This window comes from Suricata suricatta, chromosome 4 (assembly GCF_006229205.1).
Source record: "Suricata suricatta isolate VVHF042 chromosome 4, meerkat_22Aug2017_6uvM2_HiC, whole genome shotgun sequence".
In the NCBI taxonomy this organism is placed as follows: domain Eukaryota; kingdom Metazoa; phylum Chordata; class Mammalia; order Carnivora; family Herpestidae; genus Suricata; species Suricata suricatta.
Genome location: NC_043703.1, coordinates 135,684,783 through 135,711,388, shown reverse-complemented (window position 1 = coordinate 135,711,388; position 26,606 = coordinate 135,684,783). Strand labels below are relative to the sequence as shown.

General features: G+C 47.8%; 1 protein-coding gene across 3 annotated transcripts; it reads right to left on the bottom strand.

The window, feature by feature from the left end:
* Positions 1-492: 492 nt before the first annotated feature.
* CDC42EP3 (CDC42 effector protein 3) lies at positions 493-23,975 on the bottom strand. Of its 3 annotated transcripts, none has more exons than XM_029937930.1 (2): positions 23,685-23,975; positions 493-2,485 (listed from the first exon to the last, which is right to left on the bottom strand). In XM_029937930.1, exon 2 carries the CDS (start codon positions 2,249-2,251, stop codon positions 1,487-1,489), a length of 765 nt encoding a protein of 254 aa, XP_029793790.1. In that variant the 5' UTR covers positions 2,252-2,485; positions 23,685-23,975; the 3' UTR covers positions 493-1,486. The 3 variants fall into 3 exon arrangements, with proteins under 3 accessions (XP_029793790.1, XP_029793789.1, XP_029793792.1); XM_029937929.1 differs by having other exon boundaries at positions 23,724-23,975; XM_029937932.1 differs by lacking the exon at positions 23,685-23,975 and adding an exon at positions 18,183-19,823.
* Positions 23,976-26,606: the final 2,631 nt, after the last annotated feature.

Here is a 26,606-nt window from a genome sequence, read left to right as displayed (position 1 = left end):
GGCACTAGTGCGTTAAAGTAAGAGATGCACAGAAATGAGTTTCGAGAGGCCGGCATCAATGTTGCCCTAAAAAATTCTGAGGGGCGCCTGGGTGGCTCAGTGGGTTGAGTGTCCGACTTCAGCTCAGGTCATGATCTTGCGGTTTGGGAGCTCGAGCCCTGCATCGGACTTGCTGCCGTCAGCCTGTCAGTGCGGAGCCTGCTTTGGATCCTCAGTCCCCCTCTGCCCCTCCCCTACTTACACTGTCCCCAAAATAGATATTAAAAAAAAAATTCCGATCTCACATGTTCATTTTTCCTAAAATTGAGGGATGCTGTTTCTGGAATCTGAAACCTTTGGGAAATAAATCAAAATTGCAGAGTGGATGGAAATCACATCCTACATTATTTTAAAGGCTCACATACACTTCAGAGAAGCAATTTTCCTAGTCCTGGACTTAAGGAAAAGGTTATTATTTCCTTATGTTTTTATTTATTACTATAGACAAGCAACTTCATTTTAACATTTACTCTTTATTGTGTTGCATGAAGTACCTATGTAATGCAAGTATGTACTGTACTAAAATACCTAGATTTCCAAATAACATTATATGGTGTAGCCCACAGTCTCTGCAGAAGCATCTTGAGTAACTTGTACCTTTATACTTTACAATCCATTGTTGGTTGCTGTGAAAAGTATGATTAACAGATGAAGAAAAAGAAATAAAGCTAAATATGAATACACTTTTCCAAACATATACAGACGCAGCTTACAATGGAACCCCAAATGGAAATGCGTCAAATGACAACATTTGATGTAATATCTATAAAATGTAGACTCTGCAATAAAAAGCCAAAGGCACATAAAAATATATTTTAACTTTAAAAATAACTTAGTTACAGTAATACTTTGCTTGTGTCTTACCAACATGTAGCGGACAGTCAAAATTTCGCGATATAGATAGAATATATAGGGATATATAAGAGCTACAAGAAAATCCCCCAAACCCAAAAAGTTGTTCAGATGTGAAAACACTGAAGAATTTACTATGGCGAGCCCAAATGATATAATATAGAAAAGAGTCTAGGAAAAAAGGCTTAGGTGTTAAATAAACTTTGAGTTCTTCTTGCCTAGGAAATGCCAGAGTACTGTAAAGTTCTTTAACGTGACTTGTGCAGCCCTTCGTAACTAGTGCCAATCCTGGCCAAGCCAGATTTCTTACGTGTCTGGAAGCAGAAAACGTGAGCTGAACATCAGCAATACCCACCGGAAAAAAATGGGTCCTGACTGACTCACTTCCGTTTTGCCAGGACAGTTTTTTGTTTTGTTTTGTTTTTGCAAACAGGGCGTAACAGGTGCAAAAAATACTTTGTAGGAACATTATTTTAGAAAACCTATCACACAATGGCAAACAGCCAGTGACGCTCTCCTCTTCGACTGTGGTTTGGGTTAGTTTTTCGTTTTTGATACCGTTTTCCCCCCCGAGGACCAGAGCTGGCGGTGTCTGTTACTTATTTTTATCCATGACGTTCAGCACCTCATCCAAAAACGAGGGCCCCAGATCGAGCTGCAGGGAGAGGAGGGACCCCGTGAGATCAGAGAGGGACTCCTCTGATTTAGTCTTTTCCTTGACGAGCTGGCATGGGGCAGGCTGGTCATACATGTCCTCCGCTGGCCAGTCGGGGTACTGTTCAGAGAGGCTGGAGGAGTGGCTGTCCCTGCCCTGGCTGGACTGCGACGCGGACCCGCTGGAGCCCCACGACACGTCTCCCTGGTGGCCTGTCCCGTTCTCCAACAGATTGCTCTTCTCCGGGGCCTTCTCCTCCACGACGGGCTCACAGCTAAGCCGGGGCAGCTTGGCCGGCCCGAAGGACTCCTGCTTGGAACTAAACGTCACTGGTGACAGTAAGGGCAGCATGAGCGCTTGGGAGCCTCCGATGGTCGGCAGGGAGATGGCGTTTTTGAGCACAGGGGAGGGCGTTTCCGTGAACATGGAGTCGGACGTGCTGTTGGCCCGGAAGAACTCGCCGTGGCCGGGCAGCTGGCCCAGGCGGGCCTTCTCCTGGTTTCCAGGCAAAAGCTCGTAGTTCCCTTGGAGGAAAGAAATATCTCCAAAGACGTCATGCTGGCCCTCTTTGCCGATGTGAATGGTGTGGCGGAAGTCTCCCAGGGGAGGGCTGATCATATCGGGGGACAGGATGTCCCTCAGTTTAAATTTCTTTCCTTTCTTGTTATTGGCAGCTTTCAGGTAAATCGGGGTCTTGGCTGGCATCTTGGAATGGAAGAAGGTCTACTTTGCAAAAGGGAAAAAAGGGCCACTTTCTTGGCAGATCTTGTTTCCGAATATCCTTTCTGATAGGACCTGTCACATCATAGTTCTCAAGGAGCTTCCAGAAGTAGCTCTGAAATGAGCCTGGGTTTAAGAGGCCTTCCTGAAGCCACAGCTATGTGGGGCGTCCTGGAGAGCCAGTTACGTCATCCAACCCCTCCCACGGCAGGGAGAAACCTGGAAAGGAAACCAAAGCAGGTTATAGTTAGCTGACCCTTCAGGGTTCACTGGGGCCTGCCTTCCCCGCCAGAGCTTGTGAATAAAGGCAGGACCAGTTCCCATCTACAGCCAAACTTGATTTTTTCCCCTCCATCAAGTAGGATAAAAACTTTAATCTCAGGGTCTCTTACTAAGGGTCCACTAATCTTAGTCTTATTTCAAGGGAAAAAAAGAAAAAGGAAAGAGATGAAAAAGCCTCATACCTATGACATCAGTACTTTCTAAACATGGCCATGGACACAATTTTCTGCAGATGCCTAAGATTTTTAGATTTTTCCTCTAATTATAAGAATTGCTGTCAGCACATGACCAGAGTGATTTCAGCTCCTTAGATGAAGTGGATTTGCTTTAAAATGTTTTCTCTTTTGTTGTTGAGTTCTGTATCTATAAATTAAAGCATTGCAGTAGAGAGTCCTTTAAGGAAAGGGGCTGGAAATATCATTTGCTAAGGGACAGTGGCTATTATAGGCCAATGGTCAACAAAATCTTAGTGAAGTGCCATCTTCCACATGAGAAAATAGGGATTCAGGAGTCGACCAATAAATCAGCCTTTGTCAAGAACATACAGCTGGTACATGAAAGAGCTGGAGGGGGGGACCAAGTTGTGGCACAGAAAACCGGGCTGTCAGGGGATTCAGGTCTTAGAGGCATTTTGCGATGGAAGCAAAAGAACAAAACTTCTTTTCAAAGGAAAAACAGTGTGATCGTCTACAACAAGGTGGGTCTTGGAAATACTTTTGGGACAACTGCTGTGATAAAGTGTGTGTCCTCTCCCGGTGGTAGGTGGCACCCCGAGGTAACCCCCATGGTGTGTCTCCTGGTGTTAACACCTGTGTGGGGACAGCCTGGGGCTTGCCTCTAAACGACAGAACATGGCAAAGGCGATGGGATGTCACCACCCTGTGTGGTTAGGTGACATGATACAAGAGTCTATCTTAGCAGACTGGAGAAGGTGCCTTCACTGGCTTTGAAAAAGAAAGCCGCTCAGGATGCCTGGGTGGCTCAGTCAGTTGAGCATCCGAGTTCGGCACAGGTCATGATCTCATGGTTCCTGAGTTCGAGCCCCATGTTGCGCTCTGTGCTGGCAGCTCAGAGCCTGGAGCCTGCTTCCGATTCTGTGTCTCCCTCTCTCTCTCTCTGTTCCTCCTCCACTCATGCTCTGTCTCTCTCTCAAAGTAATAAATTGCATCATTTATCTTGAATGTATCATAGATAAGCTGCTATATAACGATCGCCACTTCAGATAGCTGTGAAATTAGGTGATTAACTAGTTGTTACTTAACCTTCTAATTTCTGTATAAGTCTAATTACATGAAACAGAAGTTGGTGTTTTGATTTTTTTACTTTGCTTTTCTGTTTGGAGTGTCATTGTAACTACTGTAGTGTAAATGATGGAAAATAATTGCATATGTTAAAAAAATAAATAAACAGAAAAATAAATAAATAAATAAAACTTAAAAAAATATTAAAGAAAAAGTAAGCTGCTGTGCTGAGGGATGGCCTGTGGAGATGAATTCTGCCAACCTGAGGGAACTGGAAGTAGGTTTCCCCGGCCCCGGTTGAGCCTCTGATGAGACCGAAGCCCCCTCGCAGCTATCTCACAGCCTGTTAAGACCCTGGAGCTAAGCCCTGCCTGGGCTCCCAACCCACAGAAACTGTGGGACAATAACTAGGTGGTGTTGTAAGCCACTAAGTTTGCGGTTATGTGTTACCAGCATAGAAAATGCACACACCGTCCCTGCATGTGCTACTTAACACAATAAGAAGCGCTAAGCCAGGAGGTGTGGGGCTCCGGGTTCTGATCTTTCAGATGAGAAACTCTTCATCTCTTAAAAATAAATCTTCTGACTCTTCAGTCCCATCAGCTGGCATGAAGAAATTGAAAACCTTTCCCACTATGGGAATTCCTAAAATGCTCTGCTGAGACCTCTCCCATCGGGGCTCTCCTCCCCGCTGGCAGCAGAGCAAATAAATGAATGTACAAGAGCTGAGCTGGATGGTGGCTTGGAGAAAGCCAGCCACATTTGCTTTGTAGCAGCTGGAGGCTGTCTGTACAAAAATCTCAAGTCCATTTCCCCATGGCAGGTGGAAAGAACTGTGCTCTGGCACCCGGCGGCAAGGTCCCAGCGAGCTCTGTTTGGGAAGTGGCTGGCCCCCAGGCTGGACAAGCCTGGCCCACCCTGGTTTCATGCATGGGGAGGAAGGCCATGCAGCAGGAGCAGGTCTGCACCTAGACTGAGCCAACCTTGAAGCTGCCACCTAGCACCTCATACTTACCACCTCTCTTTAGTCCCAACTAAGGACCTGGCTCAGCCAACCTCCCCGAAGTGCTGCTGCTGTGGCCACATGGAGGTGTCCCATGGTTCTGCTTCCCACATGAGGTTAGGGTTGCAGGGAAACACTGTTACTAATGGAGATGTGCCTACAAAGTCAAGCTGGTGGGTCCGGATGCTCTCTCGGCTTTGTCGCTAATTTGGGTCCAGGGGCAGGGGCAAATGGCACAACCCCAAAGCCTTGGATCCCAACAACAGGACTTCCTACCCCTCCCTGAGTGTAAAACAGCCTGGGGCCCCTGCCACTCAGGGGTAGCTGGCGTTGCCCTTCTGTACCTCTGGGCAGATGGCGGCCTGCAGGAGCCGCCATGGTGGTGGGGGGCAGCCCCGAGGGACAGCTGTCCCCTGGAGCGGTGTCCGCAGCTCACACAGCCAGGAACACAGCTGCCAGGGAAAGATATAGCGTGTCCTCCGCCAACTCAGGGGCAAGGGACGGCTGCCCGTGGTCAGCGGGTGTAGCCAGGGTTATGCGAGGCCAGAAACCAGGCAGGGCCCTTCAAATTAGGCAGAAGAGTAAAAATACCATGAGGATGCAGAGGACAGTGCTCGGCCCTGCTGACTGGGTCACTCACAGTCGCCCTACCCTTGAACAGCGTCTGGCTGCGCTGGGGAGAGGAGGAGGAGGAAAGCGCCTGGAAGGGTCAAGAGAGGAACGGCCAGCCCTCAGTCCCTGCGGGCCACGGCCATGGCCACGGGCACCGCAGGCCCTTCGCCAGAGGCTGGCTCAGCCTGGTAGAAACTGGGTTTTATGTCAGGGGCACGGACGCAAAGGTGGGAGGGAAGGGACAAAAAAATAGGAAAAAAAAAAAGGAAGAAAATGCTTGGTGAGTGAAGGTTAGTTAAGCTGCGGGCAGTGAGCCTGGGGTGGAAGGGAAAGTACCGTATAGGGCATTTTTCTTTCTATAAATATTTACATAGTGTTTATTGCATGTCAGAGATGTAGGCTTCCAGGACTTTGTGAACAGTAATTTGTGTTGAATTTCTCCTATGTACCCATGAGCTCCCATTCATTGGAAGTTGTTTGGGTTTTTTAAAAAGGAATTTTGGACAAAAATGTCTCTTTAGCTTTAGGTGAGTTGCTATCTGCAATGTAATGTGGGAGAAACGGAGCTCTGACCCGATCCGCTCTATCTAATCTCTCTTTCTCCTCCAGCTCAGGGGCAATCACGTTTGACCTCATAATGAGGATTTCTGACACTGGCTGCTTCCTCCCCTCGTTTTTGGATATTCTGGGCTCCCTGGCTCATCAGTCAACATACATCAATGTGCCTTTCCCTTCCTGGCCTATTCCTTCCACATCGTCTCTGCCATTGCTAATGCAGTTTCCTAGCTGTTAACAAAGGAGCTGGTCCTGGGGAGGGTACGTGCATGCTCCCGGGAACCATCAACACTAAGGATTGCTGAGAGCATCTCTATTTTCTGGGCACTGTGCCAACCTTGGCTATGTACCAGCTCACTCACAAGAACCCATGAGGCTGCTCCTGTTAACATCCCCATTTTATAATCAATGCACTGAGGTACAGACATCAAGTCTTGAGTCCCTTTGCCACGGCTATGTGGCTACGAGGCACTAAACTCAGTGGCCAGACTCCAGAGTTCAAATTCCTGACATTTAATGATCACACTCACTGGGAATTCAGTCAGCTCCCAAATTATGAAGGGAGTGCATTCCAAAGCCTATTTAAGAAACAAATATGTGATAACACGCTGGGCTGATAAGGGTGGGCTGGGTACCCAATGGTGGAAGCAGGAACAGATCCCACCTCATTGGAAGGCGATTGCCTTCGACACCAGAATCCCATTTACAGAGATTTACCCGACTTGCATCTAGAGGACATAATACATGTGCAAGATTGTCAAATCCAGGAAACCTCCAGACAATAGTCTGGAGTTGGAAACAACTAACTGTCCACCGATAAAAGACCAGTTAAGTAAATTAAGGTATTAGCAATTTCGAATGAATATTATACAGTTCTTAGAAAGGATACAACAACTCTTTGCTGGTATAGAAAGAGCTCAAAGATATCTATCTATAAAGGGAAAACAAAGATAGGTGCAGAAGTATATAGATACACTTGTAGTGGCTTGTGTGTCTGGAAAGCATCTCTGGGAGCACACACAAGGAACTCATCATGGTGACCACCCACAGGAAGGGGTGGGCAGGATAGCACAAGGGTGGGAGAGAAACTTCTCACTGTATATTCTTGTATGATCTTGGGTTTTCGAACCACATGAATGAATTAGCCACTAGTTATTTAAAAAAAAAAAGGGGGGGGGCGCTTAGGCGTCAGGCTGCGCCTTGGAGTGAATCTTATACAAAGGTCCTGAAAAGCCTACTGAACCTGTTATTGGATCATAATGCAAACACTTGTGTGGCAATTGTGTTCAAAAGCCACAATGTACGGTGATGGCATGTGGATATATGAAGACCTCAGGAGAAGGCTGATCTTGTCTCGCCAGAGCACGGCCAAGGGACAGATCGCCTATTTCTACAGGGACCAGGCGTTCACGTTAGAGGCAGCACAGGTGTTATTTTGCAGAATGGAAAAGATCTCACAAGAGAAAGTGTGAAATACGCAACCAGAATCGGTGAGCAGCCCTCTGGGCGTGCTGCAGGTCAAATGAAGAGAACTGCTAGCCTTTTACTACCCGTCAAGACTCTACCATCTGTCCTGGACACGTGGTACCGAACTACCCAAGGGATGCTGCCTGCCCACACTCAGGGGCTCTCCTAGCCATGATTCCTCTCCTCCCAGTATCTTCCTCAACTCCAAAGACTGAAAAAGAGGAAGAAGGCAAGAAGACAAGAAAGAAAAAGAGAGGAAGATAGAAAGAAACCCTCCTATGACTAGGCCTTTTCTCAAAAACCTTCCTCTTGACCCTGAAATCTGAACTCTCCACGATGCCTAATCCGTTTCTCTGTGTTCTTGGATCACTGTTTGCTCCCCTTTCTCCTCTTTGATGTCACTGGAGATAATATTCATCTGGGAAATTAGATCCCTTAGAAAACAAAGGTCCCAGTCCCGGGGCACTGGAGAGGACAGATTTGCCAACAAAGGGGGTCACCTCCCTGGTCAGCTGCTTGTCACCATCTATCAAGGTGAGAGAAAGTCCAGCAGATGTGGGGACACGGGTCCACCTGCAAACACACAGGCCCCCACTTACAGGAATCTGGAGAAATGTAAGCATTCCAGGACCCAGAAGGACTCGAGGGGAAGTTAATGTCACTATTTTGATAAGAATGACAGAGTGTTGGGGCTGTCCTTCCCGCAGTAAGCTGGCCAATTCCATTTTCTGGTGACTGAATGAAGCGTAAGTGACAGGTTAATAAGAGAAATCATCACTGCCGCAATAATAATTCAATGCAGAAAAATACCGAAGTAGCCCTTTGATTCATTTCCTTACCATCTTTTTAATAAAGAGAACAATGCCAAAAAGACCAAAGCAGGGCAGTGGCCAGCAGGTGGGGAAAAACAGAAGGCTCTTAAGAAGTGACACATGAAAAAATCAGTTCCTGAATCACTTAAGAGCTGACCGGACTGACAACACATCTGAAAAGAACAAAGAGGTTTAGATTTTTTAAATTCCATTTATTTTAAGAAAGGAATGTTTGGTTGGTCTACTAATTATCTTTTGAGTAATTCTCGGTGGAGAGAGAAGATAAAAAAAGTTCTTACATCCTGAAAAATCTGTTGCAATGTTGATTTAAAACACACATGTATAAAGACAGGGACAGGTGGGGGTGGGGACACCATCCTGAGGGACTTTCAGGCTTTTTCCTTTCTTCTACTTTCGGGAAGTGAGCGAGTACCGGACTTCCCCTTTCTTGCTTGGTTGTCACATCCTCCAAGGACATCCTAGCTTCCCCTCACTTTTCACTTTGCCTCCCTTCTTCCTAACATCCAGATGCAGCACGGCCGCACCACCAAATGTGACCTGCTTCCTCCTCCAAGTCTGAACCGTCAGTCCCCGAGAAGGATGACGATGACTCAGTCAAGAACCCCTCCACCCCCAACCATCTTAGGGGGTATTTCTCCCCACGGGGATAAGCCCTGGAAAAGTGTATTTGACCCCAGACTCCACACTTTAGAAGGGATAAAGGCTACCTGGACATGTTCCTACATGTTCTGAGGAGTCCCAACTGGGAGACAAAGAACTTGGTCATGACACGTGAAGGAGGGGAGCAGCTGAAAGAAAATTCAGAGCGAGGGAAAACAAATCTTTAGGAGTCTCAAGGATTCGTTTAAACCTTAATACAAAAAGAGATTAGCTTTCTCTGAGGCCCTAGGATTATTGAGCAGAAGATCCAGGAACATAGATTTTGGCTTCTCCAAGGGAGACCCCAGGTGTCTCAAAGATGGAAAGGGTGGGATGGGGGCCAGGATGGCGATCAAGGTCTGAGGATGTCATAGGGAGCAGCCCTGATCCCAGGCCTCCTCGGTGGTGCATGGTGGGTGGTGATTTCGTCCCTGCTCATTCTGAGTCTCCTATGGAGAAGAGGGTCACTGCCAACGTCCTCATGGCCTCCAGTCACACTCACAGACTTTACCTGGAAGACTTTCCATTTGAAGATGGCTGTGTTTTTACTAAAATTTCAAAGAATTTGAAATTCACAGGGAAAAAAAACCCACAGTATTTGAAATTCCACACTGAACTTCAATCAAAATCTAAGAGAAAAAAAATGTAACCAGAGAACACCCAATAAACAGCATCCTGAAGGGATGCTTCTCATATTTTTGGTCTATTTACTGTACCCATGAAAAGATAAGATGCCTTTTCTATTTTTAGATTCTGACCTGCTCTCACATCATCCAAACCAAGGACACAGCTATAGGCTACAAGACAGTGAAACTCCATTTGCTCAGCCCACAGCTGCCTAGCTTTCATGCACATGAACTTACAGCCAGACGGAACAGACTGTATTTTATGGACCCACTCAGAAAGGCTGATACGCCTCACCTTCACTTATTTATACATGGACTTCTCATTTATGATTCAGCTACAGCTTGTACTTTTCTTTTACAACCTACTTTGTGGAAAGCCACAGATACCATATAGGGGACTCACTGCTAATTTGTGGACACGCCTCACATTTATAGAATCTAATTGTACAAGTTGAAAGATGGTTTAGAACAAAACTGGAAGACAGCACATCCACCTTGAAAGTCTGCACTTTTGAAGACAGGCCATTCCATGCCCTTTCTCCCTATTAAAATCAGTTACTGAAAGGGACTTGAAAGGGACATGGATCTGTGGCCATTGTAGTAAGGCGGGAGAAGCAGGAGGACAGGTTCTCTCGAAATGCCTGACTCATTTATCACTAGTTTTACATGGGGCACAGACTCAGGGCTAGTCAGGAGGACCAAGGCAGGCATGACAGTTTGGTGGCTACATGAACTGTTTGCATGCCTCCAGAACTAATGGATCCCCCTGATCGGCGAAGCTGCGGGGACAGTATCAATGCAAAAAGAGAACTTGACCCCACAGGTTAGGTCCCTTGAATACTCTATTTTTTTAATGGAGTGAAAAGACAGGGGATCTTCCATGTTATCCTGCCAACCTGCTCGGGTACTCAATAGCCATTCATTCTCAGTGGAGGGGCTGAATCATGCCATCTCCACATCAGACCAGCGCTGGGTACATGTGGCCTATCTCATTCTCCACCCACGTCCAAGGCAGGCTCTCCTGTGTTATTTGAACATAAACGTCTGTACATAAATATTTGTCCAGTGAGTGAATGAATGTCCCCTCAGACTGGGCTGTCTATGGACATGAACTGGGTCCTCTCTGCCTCCCACTCCCCAGGGCACACAGTGAACATGAAGTCAAGAAGTGTTTAAATCCACACCCCCTGCTACACCTGCCATCACAAGAGAGGAGTTGAGGTGCTCCCAGGCTCCGCCCCCCAGTCCAACTCTGCAGGGGTTCCTCAAGGAAGTGGCAAGTTTGAAATGCCTGCTTCTCTAAGGAATTCACACTAATGAATATTAACGGCAAACGTCTGAGTGTTTGCTGTGGGCCAGGTAGGTGTTAGAAAGCATCTCTTAGGAAGGGATCTTAGATTAAGCCCATATCTTAGGTCAATCAGCAAAAACATGGAGGAGCAAGATTTCAGCCACAGCTCAACTCCAGAGTCAGGGCTCTTCATTGCTACTGGTTGGCCAACATGAGAACTTGCAGGTAAGTGAGTTCAGAACGGAGTGTGCACTGCAGGCTACCTGCCTTGAGGTCTGACAGCACAAAGAAGTGATACACAATGGTCTCGGTATCAATGAGACGCAGAGATCATAACTTGACCTTGTTGGGAAGCGAGAATGAATAAAATGGTCTTGGACACCAACCAAAAGAATTTTGTCAAAAAGGATCTCAAAAGGAATTTGACTTTATGTAAGAAAAAAGCCTAAAGGTTAAAGTTTTGTGGTAATAAAAGCCCCCTGAGTCTCGAGGAGAAAAACAAACATCCTGTTCTTAGAAAATAGTGTTCAGTGCCGTTAATTCTTTTCCCAGAGGAAGCACGTGCAGGGGGCCACTTACATCAACCACACAGCTTTCACCAGGGACAATGGCTCCCTTCCTCACTAGTCACACTTCACTCCCCCGTAGCTTTCTGAAATGAAGAACCCTGTGTTCCTTACATGTAAGTCCTCCCACCTGCTTATGATGGATACTTACTCATAACATCCTCCAAGACCTGCTTTAGTCACTTCCTTCCCAGAGAAATTCTCCAACTCACCTCACACAATCCAGGCTCTGAATTGCATTGGCAGAGGTTTTCTTAGGACTTCTGAAGAGCCTGTATTTGTTATTTTTCTGTTTACTAGTATTGTGATTTTATGCTCGATGTCTCCAGATTGGTAGTAAGCTCCAAAAGAATAAGGCAGGCAAAGGTGCTATGAGGAAGAGGTATTATTGATAAATTATAGTCAGTGGGCCAACTCCAGACCTTGGCCTGTTTATGTAAATAAAGTTTTATTAGAACACATCATGGGGCACCTGGGTGGCTCAGTTGGTTAAGCATCTGACTTCAGCTCAGGTCATGATCTCATGGTTTGTGGGTTTGAGCCCCGCATCAGGCTCTGTGCTGACAGCTGGCTAAGAGCCTGGAGCTTGCTTCAGATTCTGTGTCTCCCTCTCTCTCTGACCCTCCCCTGCTCACGCTGTCTCTCTCTCAAAAATAAATAAAACATTAAAAAAAGGAAAAAAAAGGAACACATCTATGCCCATTCATTTATATGCTGTCTAAAGCTCAGTAGTTCTCAACTGAGAGTGATTTCAACATGCCACATTTGGCAATGTTGATAGAGGTTTTTGATTCTCATGACTGGGGGTGGTGATGCTACTGGCATTTAGTGAGTGGGGCCATGGATGATGCTAACCATTCTACAGTGCCCAGGATAGCCCCCACAACAAAGAATTATCTAGCTCCAGTTCTCAGTGGTGCTGGCATTGGAAAATCCTGAGATCAAAATGCTTTCACGTGACAAGGTCAGAATTGAGTAGTTATGACAGGATATGTGGCCCTCCAGGTCTAAAATGCTGCCTTAGATATGGCATTTTCACAGGGTTGGATGGTCATTACCCATCCCCCAACCCTTAACAATCCCCCTGCAATCACCCCCAATGTGGCTGCAACTGTCTCCTCTAGTGACAAGACAAGTTAAAAAACCAAAAGTAAGCTACTAGAAACTTTCTGACATTTCCAAACAATCAAGCATATGGTGAGTGGCTGGTTCTTCTTGGACAGGCTACTGACAAGTCTGGGAGCGATGTGCCATTTGGCTTGTGTGGGAGCTGGGTGTCGGCCCAAGGTACTCACTGTGCACACTCGTATCAGTATACAGTGGATTGGAAATTAAAACAAATAAAATACTAAAAAAACACTGCTCCTTCACAGATAGCATTGGACTTTTCTCCCCCAGTCTTGGAGACTTCACTTGGCTTCCCCCAGGCAATTCCTGCATAACTTGTCCCACACGAATGTGCCATTTCTCCCCCTTCCCTGCCCTAGCACAGCCTTCTGTACTGTCCTCTCTTGGTAAATGGCAAAAAGTCACCCCAACGCAAAACCCGGCTGTCACCCCCAACCCCTCTCCCTGCCTCATTCTCCACCTCAAGGCCCACAGCTGTCTCCCCTCATTAATGCCACTGCCTCAGCCTTTTTTTTTTTATCCTTCAAGACCTCTCCTCTGTACAAGGGCACTTGCCTCTCCACTCATCTCCCTGCCTCCAACCTCATCTTGAGCCCACGTAGCTTGAGCCAGATACAATGCCCGAGGAACCTGGTCACTCTTGGTCTTCAAAGGCAGGCCCAGCCTTGTAGCCTGGACACAGAATAAGCAATCTGGGTCCCGCCCACCCCGCGGCTAATATTTCCTGCCAGCTCCCCCGAGGCCTCTTAAACTGAGCCTCTACTGTACCTGTTTTTTTTTTCCCTAAATGTTTATTTTGAGAGAGAGAGAGAAGGAGCATGAGCAGGGGAGGGACAGAGAGAGAGAGAGAGAGAGAGAGACAGAGAGACAGAGAATCCCAAGCAGGCTCTGTGCTGTCAGCACAGAGCCTGACACAGGGCTTGAACTCACAAACTGTAGGATCATGACCTGAGTCGAAATCAAGAATCAGATGCTTAACCAACTGAGCCCCCCGGGCGCCCCTATTGTACTTCAAAACGACCAACCATCGCACTATGCTGCCATCACTACTTGTGTGTCCCGCTAGTATGCCTTCTTTTGGGGAGAGACGACTGTATTTAATTCACAGTCGGCACTGAATAAATGTTTGTTGAATGAAGGAACAAAGAGAAAGTTTGGAAGAGAATGCCTTGACCCTGCCCTCCTTGTTGAAAATCCAAGATGGAGTCTTTCTGTGACTCCTGTGGGGGCGGGGGGGGGGGGGGGGGATAAATAAAATCATTTAACAAAGGAGCTGTGGCCTCTTGTGGCAAAGGCTTTCTTTCATTTCTCCATCTGTAAGACATTTTAACCTTTCTCTCTCCATGCTGGGCAAGAATTTTACAGCCTATCAATGCAAGCCACAGTAATTCTATAGGCGCTTACAGATCTTTGGGATTAAGGCAGAGAATATTTGTTATCGTGCTCTTTGAAAGAGAAAGGACTTCGAGCCTTGACTGCAATGTGCAAATAGCATCTCGGAGAGAAAGGCAAGACTCAAGAATAAATTGACAATACATTCCCCCGAATGCAGACCCACTAGTTATATTTAAGTCAACCTTAAAGAATGAGGCCCTGGAAGAAACAATGAGCTCGCTCTCCTGATCTTTCCTTTCCAAAGGAAGTGGGCTCAGGGGGAAATTTGGATTATTTGGCCCAAAAGGTACAAAGAAGCCTCAAGAAAGGATAATGGACATTCTACAGAAAAGGGCTGTTTTTGAATATCAATGTGGGACTAGCAGAGAGCAGGTACTTAGGAAAAACACATATCAAATGAATGAACAGCACCGGCAAACAAAACAGAGCTCTCCTGAGGTTCTAGGCCTTAGGGGAGAAGCTAAAACCTCAGCCAGGCTTGCAGGCTTCTTGGAGAACTCCAGACACACACATGTAAATGGAGATAACTAGCCCCAACCCTCTTCTCTTAAAGGTGATTGATTATAAGAGGCTGAGCGCCATGCAAACACAAAGCAGCATCTTTATACCGAGTGAAAAACCAGAACATCTACTGAAATTCAACATGAAGGAGCAGAGCCATTCTAACGGTCAAACTAACCACTTTCATTTTCTCCTTAAATGTTGTCTGTAGCAGTCATGGACAAAATGGTTCGTGTCCACCCTTTAAACAGTCTCCACAACTGGAAGGAATTCCCACGTCCAGCTGACTCAGGGCATAATTCCTTCCTCTGACATGGGGCTAGCGTCTCCTACAAATGTGCAGGCACCCTTTCTCTCCAGGTACAACTCTCCTAGCCCAGAGGACAGATGAGACTTCTATTGAGCTGGGGAAATGATCATCAACCACGACTGGTCAGATGAAGAAAAATTAAGGGCCTCTAGTTATTTTCTTTAAATACTTGGTAAGCTGTCAGGTGAGAGGGAATCTGTAGGGTCCCAAGGAAAGACGGAGGCATGTGATTAGAGTTCATGGCCAGGCCAGGTGGGGCTGGGTCTGAGGAAGACGGCTAAAACAACTTGAATACTTGAATTAATCAGCTTGAAGAAGGGGAGAGGCTTCCCTGCTGAGTCTGAGATGCTGTCTGGGATTCTCGGGGGGGGGGGGGGGGGGGGGGGGGGGGGGGGGGGGGGGGGGGGGGGGGGGGGGGGGGGGGGGGGGGGGGGGGGGGGAAGAATCCCCCCCTCCCCGCCCCCCGCCCCAGGGAGTTAGGATAGGCCATGCTCCTGACTTAAAGTAGCAGTCTCTGGCAGGTGCCTATGAGCTACAGAGATGATATAACCATAGACTTGTAAGATTTATCCTTGGTATTAAAGACAAAGCATTTTATGACAGAGATTCCTCACACTGCGTTCCCCAGAAGTCCCAGAGCTCAAGGGAGGCACGTCTGGGTCACTGGTAAAGGGAAAGGAAAAAGAAAAGTATGGCCAACTTCCCTACCCATTTCCTTCCTCCTCTTTAACCAAAAGATTCTAAAATCTGTTATTTAATACATTGGGTTTATATTAAGATTTTCTTTCTTTGCTCTAGCTAGGGAAAAAAAGAAGTCTGGAAGAGGACTCATGCTTTCTATCACTCAACTCTTAGGGCCTTGGTGTTATGCTGTTGGAATAAGAGCAGGGCTGAAATAAGGACCCTTCCATCTGTGAAACGTTAGAGTCTGTGATTGAACATCTGCAGAAACATCTAGTTTCCAGGGGATTTTTAGGGGAAAAAAAATAACACTTTTTAATGAAGTTAAGACTATCCTTAGAATCAAAATACTTGTTACCAGCCTATAAAATGTTCACCACCTTTTCCCATCCTTCCTGGTACCAAATTAAGGGCACAAAGCAAGACCGGTAATCTTCTCTGGGAGCCTCACTCTGCTCCTCTGTGGAGTGGGGGTAGGAACAGGGTTGCTTAGGAGGAGACAACACACGTATAAAGTGTTTGACAAAGCTCTGTTAAGCAATGAGCTGACAAATCAGTAGAAGAGGCAATGATTATGAATTCTTCCAAGAAACTGGAGCTGCATAAGGAATGAGGCAGGTTGAAAGTTCACTGTTGGGATTGTTCTCCAACTTTATCTCTTTGAGACCTTGGGATCTAGCCATGTACCTGAACTGTTTCAAATAGTGTGAACCTCCCCCCTCTGCCCCCCTCCCCCGCAATGTTCTGGTTTCAAGTAGAATTCCTCATTCTGAGAAAAAACTGGAATCGGAAAGAGGTCGCCATTTCGCTCCCCACACTGCCCCAGAGACCCATCGGCAGTCCACCAGGCTGGCCAGTTAAGAACCACCTGCCTCTCGGGGGAGCCCACAGCTCAAGGCTTGCTCGCAAGGAAGACAGAAGGAAATCTGCCCATAAACGTAAACTTATACCAGACTTACATGAAGCACCTGCCACCCCCGTGAAATCAACATTACTGTGTTCGACATTTCACTCTGAAGCCGTCTGAGAGCAAGAAACACTTTGCAGTTTGGTGCTACAATGTTAGGCACCGGGTGGGACATGTGGCTGGCGCTGACTGACTGACTCAGTGAGATGCAGGCTTTGGAGAGAAGCTTCCACCGGCCTTCACCCTGGCTAACCACAATTCACCAGCCTCTACTGAGGGGCAGGAGCAGAGGCTGCAGGGCTGACCCACTGGGAATGGACACCCCGCGGGCAGAGGCAAACGATCAGTACATCCACTGGGAGGTCCACAGGTCATACAGTCATGGCGGGAGATGCAGGCAAGCACTAGGAAGCACAGTGACCCTGACTCTGCACTGAGTCGCCAAAGTGGCACCCGGGCAGGAGGAGGCTTCAGAACAGGCTGCAACGACCCAGCCAAGAAGACTAGAGGAGGTTCTGGTGGTGGCCTGCTGCTCAGAGAACCCTGAGTGACCGTGACCAACAGAATTGAAGGGCTGGCGGTGCCTCCCTTGGAATGTGAAGGTTCTGTAGCCTGGGAAGGAGTAACTTTACTACCGCAATATTCAATTTGTTTTTTTTTTAATGTTTATTTTAGAGAGAGAGAGAGAGAGAGAGAGAGCGAGCAACTGGGGGAGGAGCATGGAGAGAGACAGAAAGAGAGAATCCAAAGGAGGCTGAGCCACCCAGGCACCCCAACTACCGCAGGATTTGAATACGCTGTTACGTGAAAATGGCTTCTGGCTTGACAACACTGGGAGAAGACGTGCCACAGGCAGGAGCGTAGAACAGGCGAGGACTAGACTGTCTGCTTTTCCTTTAGGCCGTTTGTAAAAGAGACAAAAGCTGACATGGACTAGGTTCAGTCCCCGCTTTCAAGGAGCTGCCGGTCTAACCAGGTAGCCACATGGGTCAATAGATGATCATTCAGACGCAGTGTCACACAGAGTACAAGACACTGTGGAAGTGCCTCAGATACAAGCGGGGGAAAGAGCAACGGAATGACAGCGGTGACAGCGGTGTAAAGCCAGAAGGGAGCCTGCAAAACGTCCATCTGCTTCTTCTGGGCCCCCATCCCTCCCCTTCTACTGCCTCGTCTGGGCAGGGGTTTGCCTTGTGACACAGCTGGCCAGCCAAGGGCTTAGAGCCTGTCTCCTGCTGTGTTAAAATCAATGTTATACATCTGAACTGACCCTTGGCCAAAAAAAAAAAAAAGTAAAATAAATAAATAAAAGGAAAAGCAATCAAATACATTCTGAAATGGCAAAGCCACATTAAATCCAAAATGCCTTGCTTGTTTAGAAAATGTGTGTAGCCTCTAATGAATTTGAACAGAACAGGTCTTTTTCAACTAAACACACAGTGATTTATCATTGGCAATGATGTGTCCACAGACATGACCTTCAAGTTGTCACCAGAACATGACAGATTCCCAAATGAGTAAGCTGTCTAAATGGAGGCCTGACTTTGAAGTTCTCCGCCTTGCGCGCCAGCTCAGGCCGCTTTGCTCCAGAGCTGCACTCGTCTGCGTTTCCAGCCGGTGTTTTACGTTATTAGTAGTGAGACTGCCAGGCTGATGGGTGTTGTGATTCCAGCTCACTGGGTTCTACAGATAGAGATGATCTGAAAGCATCTAGCACCAAATGCCTCCGCTAAGAGAAGAGAAAGAGACCCTGAAGTCAGGATTCCCCCTGGACCAGAGCTAAGACCAGAATCTGTTTTCTCAACTCCAGTACTTCTGGGATGGTTTCCATTAGTTTTGTATTAATGTTATCAAATAGAAGAATGATAGGTGTGCTCACATCTTCTGGTGTGTTCCTGTGGCTCCAATCTGTTGGCTCTCTAAAATGTCCCTGGGCTCCTCCAGCTCTGGAGGACAGACTGCAGTGTGTGGCTTCGGCCTCCAGCTTGATGGTTTCCTGCCAGACTCCTCCTGCCAGTTGCTCTGCGGGCGAATGACTTGAGACTCTGGACACTATCTCCCTGTGGAGGCTGGACGAACACAGTGACATATTAAATGCTCTGAGAAGTCCTGCAGAAAGGGACCTTCATCAAACTAGTTTCCCAAAGAATCCTTTTCTGATGCTATTCATATCTCAGGGTTCCAGTTAGGTGGTGCTATACCAACTACTGCAGATGTGTTATCATCACGGCAACATGGTCTCACAAAGAACCAGAGGCCAGAAGCCTAATAACGACGTTTTCAGACCCGCAAACAAAAGCCAAATCCCTGAAAATCAGGTTCTTTTCATTTCATACTTGAGATTCAAGGTTTCTACTGTTCATTCGTGACTTGAGCACGCAGTAAGGCATCATTGAATACTACTAATTTGGAGTGTATGTATCAGTTTGTTTAGCTATTCCGAAAACAGTGAAGTTTCAAAATATCAGTATCATGATTCACGTTGTAAAAACAGTGGCTTTTCATTTTTGAAGTGGCTTTTGCACCAGAGGTGTTGCAGAACTGGCCATCATCATGAGATGCTGCTGAACTAGGCCCTGAGGAAATGTATCAAGGCCAAGGGAGGCTTTCTTTTCTTTTCTTTTCTTTTCTTTTTTTTTTTATTCAATGAAAGAAACATAGCCCACTATTGCTACAAAACTATCTGGCTACTTATTTTGGTTTGGGGGGTGCTGTTTTATTTTGTAACCTTTAAAGGGTGAAGGCGGAAGAAGGGAACATTGGAAATGGAAGCCGACAGCTTGAGGCTATTGCTTTTGGTTTTGAGGAGACTTGAGTTACTTTGGGCCATGCTTCCTAGAAGCCCTACTTCAGTCGGGGCATCCTCTCCCAGGCTAATCACAATCCCACAAGTCCAAGGCCATGGAGGCCAGGCGGGCTGATCCAGAGACCTCTCTTAGGTTTCAAAGGCTTCCCTACTCTGTCCCACCAGAAGCTTATCTGTCAGCGCCTGAGGCAGGTGCAGAGCTCAAGACTGTAAGGAGGCCCAACTTCCTCCGAGGATGGAACCTTCCTGCCGAGCTTACTGGTGGTTCCTGCCTCTTGCTTCCTTCCTCCCGAAGCAGGTATTAAATGTCCATTGGGTGCCAGGGACTGAACGGCCAGGCACCGTGGGTGTGGACATTGGCCTGAAGGAGGGGGCCATCCAGACTGCTACGAGACACTGCAGCCGCTAGTTCTCCTGAACTTCAACGCAGGGTTGTGGTCCTCACTTAGCTCTCCTATTTCCTTGGCCCCAGAAGTTCCTGGCTGCTAGATGTTGCAGGGCTTTTGGTTTTCCCTTTTCATTCCTGAGTCACATAGCAAATCTCTTCATTTATGGTATGAATTAAATGTCCACGTTAACTCTAGCAGTCTCGCTGGATCCACTGCAGGAGAAGACTGTGAGACTAAATACCTTTGAGATTAAACTATCTTCAAAAATGAAATAATGCACCTGGTACCCCCCAAGGCTGGCAATTACTGCCATCCTCCTTTGAGGGTAGAGTCCTATGAAATGAGTTCTCTGCCAGAGGCCAAAACCCCTCATAAGAGTCAGATTTAATGGTCTTCCTGCCACTCCTCCCTGGTGGTGGGGGCGTGGTATTTAGTACGAGGTCCAGTAGACTTGAATCCACACCTGATTCTGCTACTTACGTAGCTGTGTGGCCTTGGCCAAGTTACTAAACCTGTCTGAGGCCGTATTCTCATCTTGAAACAATACTATCTACGTCAAAGAGTAGTTGTGGATATTAAATAAGAGAGTCGATAGTAAGCACCTGGGAAAAAAAATAAAAGCAACAAGGAAAGCATCAACCTTTTATTGTACACACTTTGGGTCAGGCACTGTTCTAAGTGCATTACTATGTTTTTTTTTTTTTTTAACTCATTTCATCCTCTGAGTAGTATTATTATCCCCATTGTATAATTGGCAAGCTGAAGTACACAGGCTAAGGAATTTGCCCAAATCACACAAGTATTAAGAACTGAAGCTAGGCAATGAGCTCAGGCAGCCTGACTCAGAGAGACTTCTTAACCTCAGGGTTCCCCCCGGCCCCCAGGCTCCCCTGTCTCCTTGCCCCAAGAGGTGCCGACTTTCATGCAGGACCAGCCACTCCTACGGGCACATACTGGGCTGTTAAGCTGCATATGCATATTTAGGTTATGTCCCTTTCTGTGTGATCTTGAGCAAGAACAGGTCTGTCCCCAGCTTCCACATCTGTATAATGGGGATTTTAACAGTTCGTCTTCAGAGAATGAGTACTAGAAATAAATGAGTTAATCAAGGTAAAGAGCTGAGAAGATGGCTTGGCATTTAGGACAGGCTCCATGTAGAAAGTACTTTTACCATCCAAAGTCCTGAACAGCGTGACGTGTTAGCAGAATTCTTGGGCTCCGAGCACTTGGCAAAGCAGATTTAGTAGCTGGCTCAATCGACTAGTTCCAAATGACTATCCTTGTTCACTGGCAAAACATACTGCATTTAAAAATAGATTGAAGTTCTTATTCAATGAATAAGACGGGTCCATTGGAGTCTGGTTGGAAGAAAATTAGGCCAGGCCTAAATGAAATTAGACTGAAAATAAGAATTTAGAAATTAAAAAGAAAACACCAGGGCAGTCTTTCTGGAGGTTTCTTCAGGTTAGGTATTGTACTTCACCCGCTGGGTAAATGCTATGACTACTGGGCACAGAGCTTGTGAAAAATGTATGGCCTGGTAAAAATCTGTGGGTGAAATAGGTTAAATCAGCCTTATCCCCACTGTTGTTCAATACCACAAACGTTAGAAGTGAAAAAGGGCAGCTTCTGGGAACATGTTGGACGTAAAAACAAAACCCCACATTAAAGGAAAAGTCAGACGGTAGAGAGACAAGAGGGCTCATGGGAGTCGATGGCTTTGTATTTATTCCTCTTGTGCATTTACGTTTACAATAAAAAAATTTTTTTAAAGAGTGCAATGCTCATTATTTTAGCTGTCTTTCCCTGTTACATTCAGATAGAAAACAGAATTTCGCTGCTCAGATTTGGAGGCAAGGGGGAGCTCATCCGATTGCATGTCTGTAGCTGCTGCCACAGCACCGTGTTCCAATCATGGAATTCAGAATGTAAATCTCTTGCAGATGATACCACTGGAAAACAGAAACTGCCATGGATCCAGAAACACTTCCAAATTTCTGTAAAGTTCTTATCTTTGGGCCCAGAGGCTGGTACTCAGTGTTTTATTCAGTAAGTGAGGCCCCCTGGGAAATCTACATTCTTTGGGAGAATTAAGGAAGAACGTTCAACCATTCCTTGGCTATCCAAATCATCGGTTATGTATGCCAGGTGTGACCATGCTGAACATTTCACAACCGCCCCGACGTATCTCTGGAGAGTCTTTTCTTTTTAATTTTTTTATGTTTTATTTATTTTTCAAAGAGAAAGAGACAGTATGAGCAGGGGAGGGTCAGAGAGAGAGGGAGACACAGAATCTGAAGACAAGCTCCAGGCTCATGAGCTAGCTGTCAGCACAGAGCCTGATGCGGGGCTCGAACACAGACCGTGAAATCATGACCTGAGCTGAAGCCAGACACTCAACCGACTGAGCCACCCAGGCGCCCCTCTCTTGAGTGTTTAAATCTATTCTGGAAAGGGTCTGTGTCACACATACTGTCTAGCTAATTCTTTTTTTTTTTTTTTAATGTTTTTTAGTTATTGTTTAGAGACAGAGACAGTGCAAGGAGGGGAGCGTCAAAGAGAGAAAGAGAAGGAGAAACAATGCAAAGCAGGCTCCAGGCTCTGAGCTAGCTGTCAGCACAGAGTCTGAAGTGGGGCTCGAACCCACGAACCGTGAGATCATGACCTGAGCCAAAGCCAAACACTCAACCCACTGTGCCACCTAGGCGCCTCTAATTCTTTAACTGCCAAGAAGAGCTCGTACAAATTACAGGTGATATCAAAGAGAAGACCTCTAAAACTGTCCAGAGAAGAGGAGAGGCTGCATTTCTTGGTTGTTAGATGCAAGATCTTTTCCAACTGAGGGCCCTATAGGAACCTTTTAAATAGCCTATATATATGGGGGTGATACCCCATCACCAGAGCTTCCTGGTGAGCCTTTTGTCTCCTTGGGATCTTAAGGGGAAGTCTCCAAGACTGGCTTTGCTATTCAAACATGGACATCTGCTGCACTCCAAATTTCTCGTTCTGTTTAAAAAGCAGCACCCACAAGAAACTCTGGAATATTGTGAGGCCTACAAGTTGAGGGTGGAGAGGAAATCTTTGTCTCCCTAACACATTTATCAATTCCTTCCCCCTTCCCAGCACCTCCCTCCCCAGAACCCCAGCACCTCCCTTCCTCAGCACACACAAGCAGCGACTCCCCCAAATACACCAGGGCTGGAAAGATTCATGTTGCAATACCCTCCTGACATTCCTATTCCCGCCCTCATTTTAATTCACTCACTGCTTTTTTTTTTTTTTTAAACAAAATGTAATTACTTGACTGTCAGCCTGGGCTGCACTCTGGGGCTTTTACTCTTTTCAACACAGCTGCGCTCCGGGCTTTGATGCGGCTGTCCACGCAGCTTGTCCCAGCCACAGCCTGGCTCTCGGTAATTCAACATTCAAGTGCATATTTATTTTTAAACTGACCTCTCCGAGACTGTACAGTATAAAGGAGGTCCTGCCAAAAAATATGCTACTTTCTATTTATAAGATGAAACACATGCCTCCCAAAGTCGAGGGGAGGGGGGTGGTGGAGTACAATAATTCATAACAAAAAAATGACTGGCCAGATCCATTGGTCCTCACGTGTCTGATACTTGTCTGTGTCAAGACAGTTTCAAGGCAAAAAAAATCTTGAAGACGCTTCAGCTGTTCAGAAACCACCGTAAATAATAATAATAATGATAATAATAATAATAATAATAATAATAATCAAGCTGCCAGATCTGCAGGTTGGAGCTCCAGCCACAATGCCGCCTGTCAAGAGACGGCACCCGGTGGGTACTGCCACCGCAGGTCTGCACGGGGCACCCATGTGCGGCCCTAGTGCCAACCCACGATGGGAGGGGGGCGTTGGCCATGTGCTGCTTGTTCTGAGATGGAAAAATGGAATATGCGCCCAGAATGGCTGTCAAAATAGCTCGGAGGGCGCAGTGCAGCCGTGCAGCCCCGCCCTGAAAAGTGGTGGGCGCAAATGGTGGAGTTCTGCGTCTCGATCGTGCCACCCGAACCCCTCCCGGGCTGCTTTACGTCCCCTTTGGTCCTCTGGACACCAGCTGGGAAGGCGATGCTCTCGGTATCCCCCGCTCCCTGTGCGTTTCCAAGCCCAGCACCCCGCGCACGCCGGAAGCGGCCACGACCGCGGGTCCCACAGACTCACAGGCAGAGAGGAAGGAGCCCTGGGCAGGCAGCGACTCACCAGCAACCCAGAGGATCCCGGCCGCGGCCCCTGGGCGGGACGCCGCGCACGGACGCCTCCCGAGGGCACACGCAGTCCCAGCCCGTTACCCGCAGATCCAGCCGGGGCGGCCCGCGCCGCACCTCACAGCGCTATCCACTCCCGAGGCGGCGGGTCTCCAGGTTCGGCCCCCGCTGCCGCCCCGGCAGACTCCAGCCGCGGCGGGGAAGGAAGGTGCGAGCCGGACTGAGCGCGCGGCGGCCGGACGCCGAGCCTGAACCTGTGAAGGGCGGGGCCGCGCGGGGCGGGGCCGGCGGCGCAGGGGGCGGGCCGGGGCGGGGCGGAGGGCGCGCGCGGCCCCGAAAGACCCACCCCGCTGCGGTACCTGCGCCTGGGCGGGACGGTGCGGGAGGGGGTCAGCAGCGGCAGCGCCTGCGGGCCCCGGGAGTACAATGGGTGCCCATTGTTACCGCCCAGGCGCCACCCATAAGGATGCAGCTTAGCCCCCCGCCCCCCGCCCGAGAAGCTGCGTGGGCCTCCCTCGGCACAAAGAGAGGCCGCGGGAAGCTCGAGCGACCTCCCTCAAAGAGGGACCCCCGGGGTGCTGGCACCTGGGTGCCCGAGGACAAAGGGACTCCACCCGCACCCTGGACACCTGCACTAAACCTCTTGCTCCCACCTCTCCTCGTCCCAACAAGCCGATCTAGCCCGGCGAAGCTAGGACGCAGCGGGCGCGTGACTCTCAGGGAAGGGGGGGCCACCTGACCGCGCCGACCCTCCCCGGCCGCGGGTGCCCCAGCCACTCGAAGCCCAGGCCCGGGGGAAAGGTCGGGTTTTGTCAGTTTCCAGCTCGCTCCCTTTGGAGCTGCTGCCAAAACCCGGAGAGTGGATTTGGCGCACTGGAGATACCCAGGGCTGCGGGCTGAGCAAGTGGGCACGCGAACAGCCGATGCTGCAGGTTTTTCCAGTCCAGGGGGAGGGGTTTCCTCTCCCGCGGGGTCCCTAAAGAGACTTGCCTGAAGCTGGGGCAGGCGGGTGGCGGCTGCCCCCGACTCGCGACGAGGCGCAAGTGGCGCAGCTGCAGGCCCGGGAGCCTAAAATTCCGCCCTTGGAGGCACCTGCGCCCGCCGGTCATTCCGGCGACCGCGCGGCACGCCCCGCCCCTGCGCCTGGAGGCCCAGCTAGGACCGGGTTAATGAATTTTCTTAATCCGTCTCCGTCTCTTCCTCCTCTAGTCCCCCGCCTGGGTTAATGAGTAGGCAACAGGAAAGGGCGGCGTTTTCCGGCCGCGAGGTCCCAGCCCGCAAGGTCGGCCTGTGGTGGCGGCTGGAACCTGGGGAGGCGGGTGGTAGTGGCGAAGGAAGAGGGGAGGGTGGCAGGGGGGTGAGGGCGGATCCTGAGCTCCGGCCCTGGCCGGGGCCCTGGGACTCTCAGGTTCGACGGAAATCCTGGCACAAAGCAGATACCCTGCAGAGGACCTTGACTTTCCAAAGCGCTGTCAGCTTCAGGTCCTCATCGCCAAGCCCCTGGCTCTGAAACCTTAGAGGTTGCACTTGAAGCCGGCGTGGTAAACCAGCGCTGACTTAAGGTGAAGTGAAAAGGAAACGGACACAACTGCTCTGGAAAGTAAAGGACTTGGGTGGAGTGGTAAAACCCTCAAAGAAAATAATAGTTGGCAGGTCAAATGGCCGTGAGCCTGGAAGTCAAATACAAAACTCAGCTGAAGTGATGTTAGAAATCTGACCAGCAAAACAGTCCAGGGAGATAAGAGACCCTGCGTTGTTTCTTTTCTGCAAATGACGGTTGCTCCAAGGTTTCCTTTGGCAGATACCTGGATTTTACTCCAGATTCCTAAGAGTTTTACTCGGGGTTCATATTTCAAAATATATGTTCCATTTGGCACTAATGTATATATTTTATGTATGGATTTATTGAAAAATATTAAACATTACTGGCCTACTTAGATAAAGGGATTTTTACAAATATTTATGCATAGCTTTCATTGCATGTGGTATTTTTATAAGTACAAATAATATATGTATATATTTATTAAATACCACATGAAAAATTCCTTTTACACACATGAAGACATTCTTCACACATATGTCTTATGTGTAAAAAATTTTTTCTTCATTTGCTCTATACTTAGCTGCTGTTAAAAACACTTTACTTCCACATGACTAAGTAAATAACTTCTTTTATAGCTTGTGCAAACGTAGAGGGGCAGGTTGTTTGGGGTAGCTATTTTATCCCAAAACCCCATTTTCATTTTCTACACCATTCCTCGCTTTCTAGAAACTTTTCCCTCTCTGCCCTTTGTTGGATTTCCCATCTGGGCTCTAAACAGTTCATCCAGAATCTGCCCCTTCAAGGGCCAGTGGTGCTGATCTGATTTATCCTGGTCTCTTTGATTCTCCACAGTATTGATCTGTACTGGCCATCTTCTTGATACTGAACATCCTCAGGGAGACTGCCTATATGTATATATATATATATATATATATATATATATATATATATATATACAGTGAATTATCCTTCCAAATGAGTACCTTTTGTGTACTAACTCAGAAGGCTTTTAGGTATGATGGATCTTTATTTCACTTATGGGGGAAGAAAAGGATTGTCTGAGGAAGATTTTAGGGGTTCTGGGATTCTGCTCTGAATTACAGAAAAATTGAGCCTTGAAAAATTGGTGGTAACCTTAGAAGCCTAAGTGAGACTAAGGAAGTGGACGTAGAGAAGATATTCAATCAGGTTCAATTAACACACTAGTATCTGTAGAGCAAGCATCTGGCAGGCCTGACAGGGCATATTTTTCTATTAGTCTCAACGGTGGGAGAAGAGCCAAGAAGCATCAGCAGCACCCTTGCTGTCCAGAAACCTGCAGTCTACTTAAGGGGC

What these genes read in the sequence shown, in the direction of transcription:
- CDC42EP3 (XM_029937930.1), bottom strand. Translation starts at nt 2,251, where the DNA reads ATGCCAGCCAAGACCCCGATTTACCTGAAAGCTGCCAATAACAAGAAA.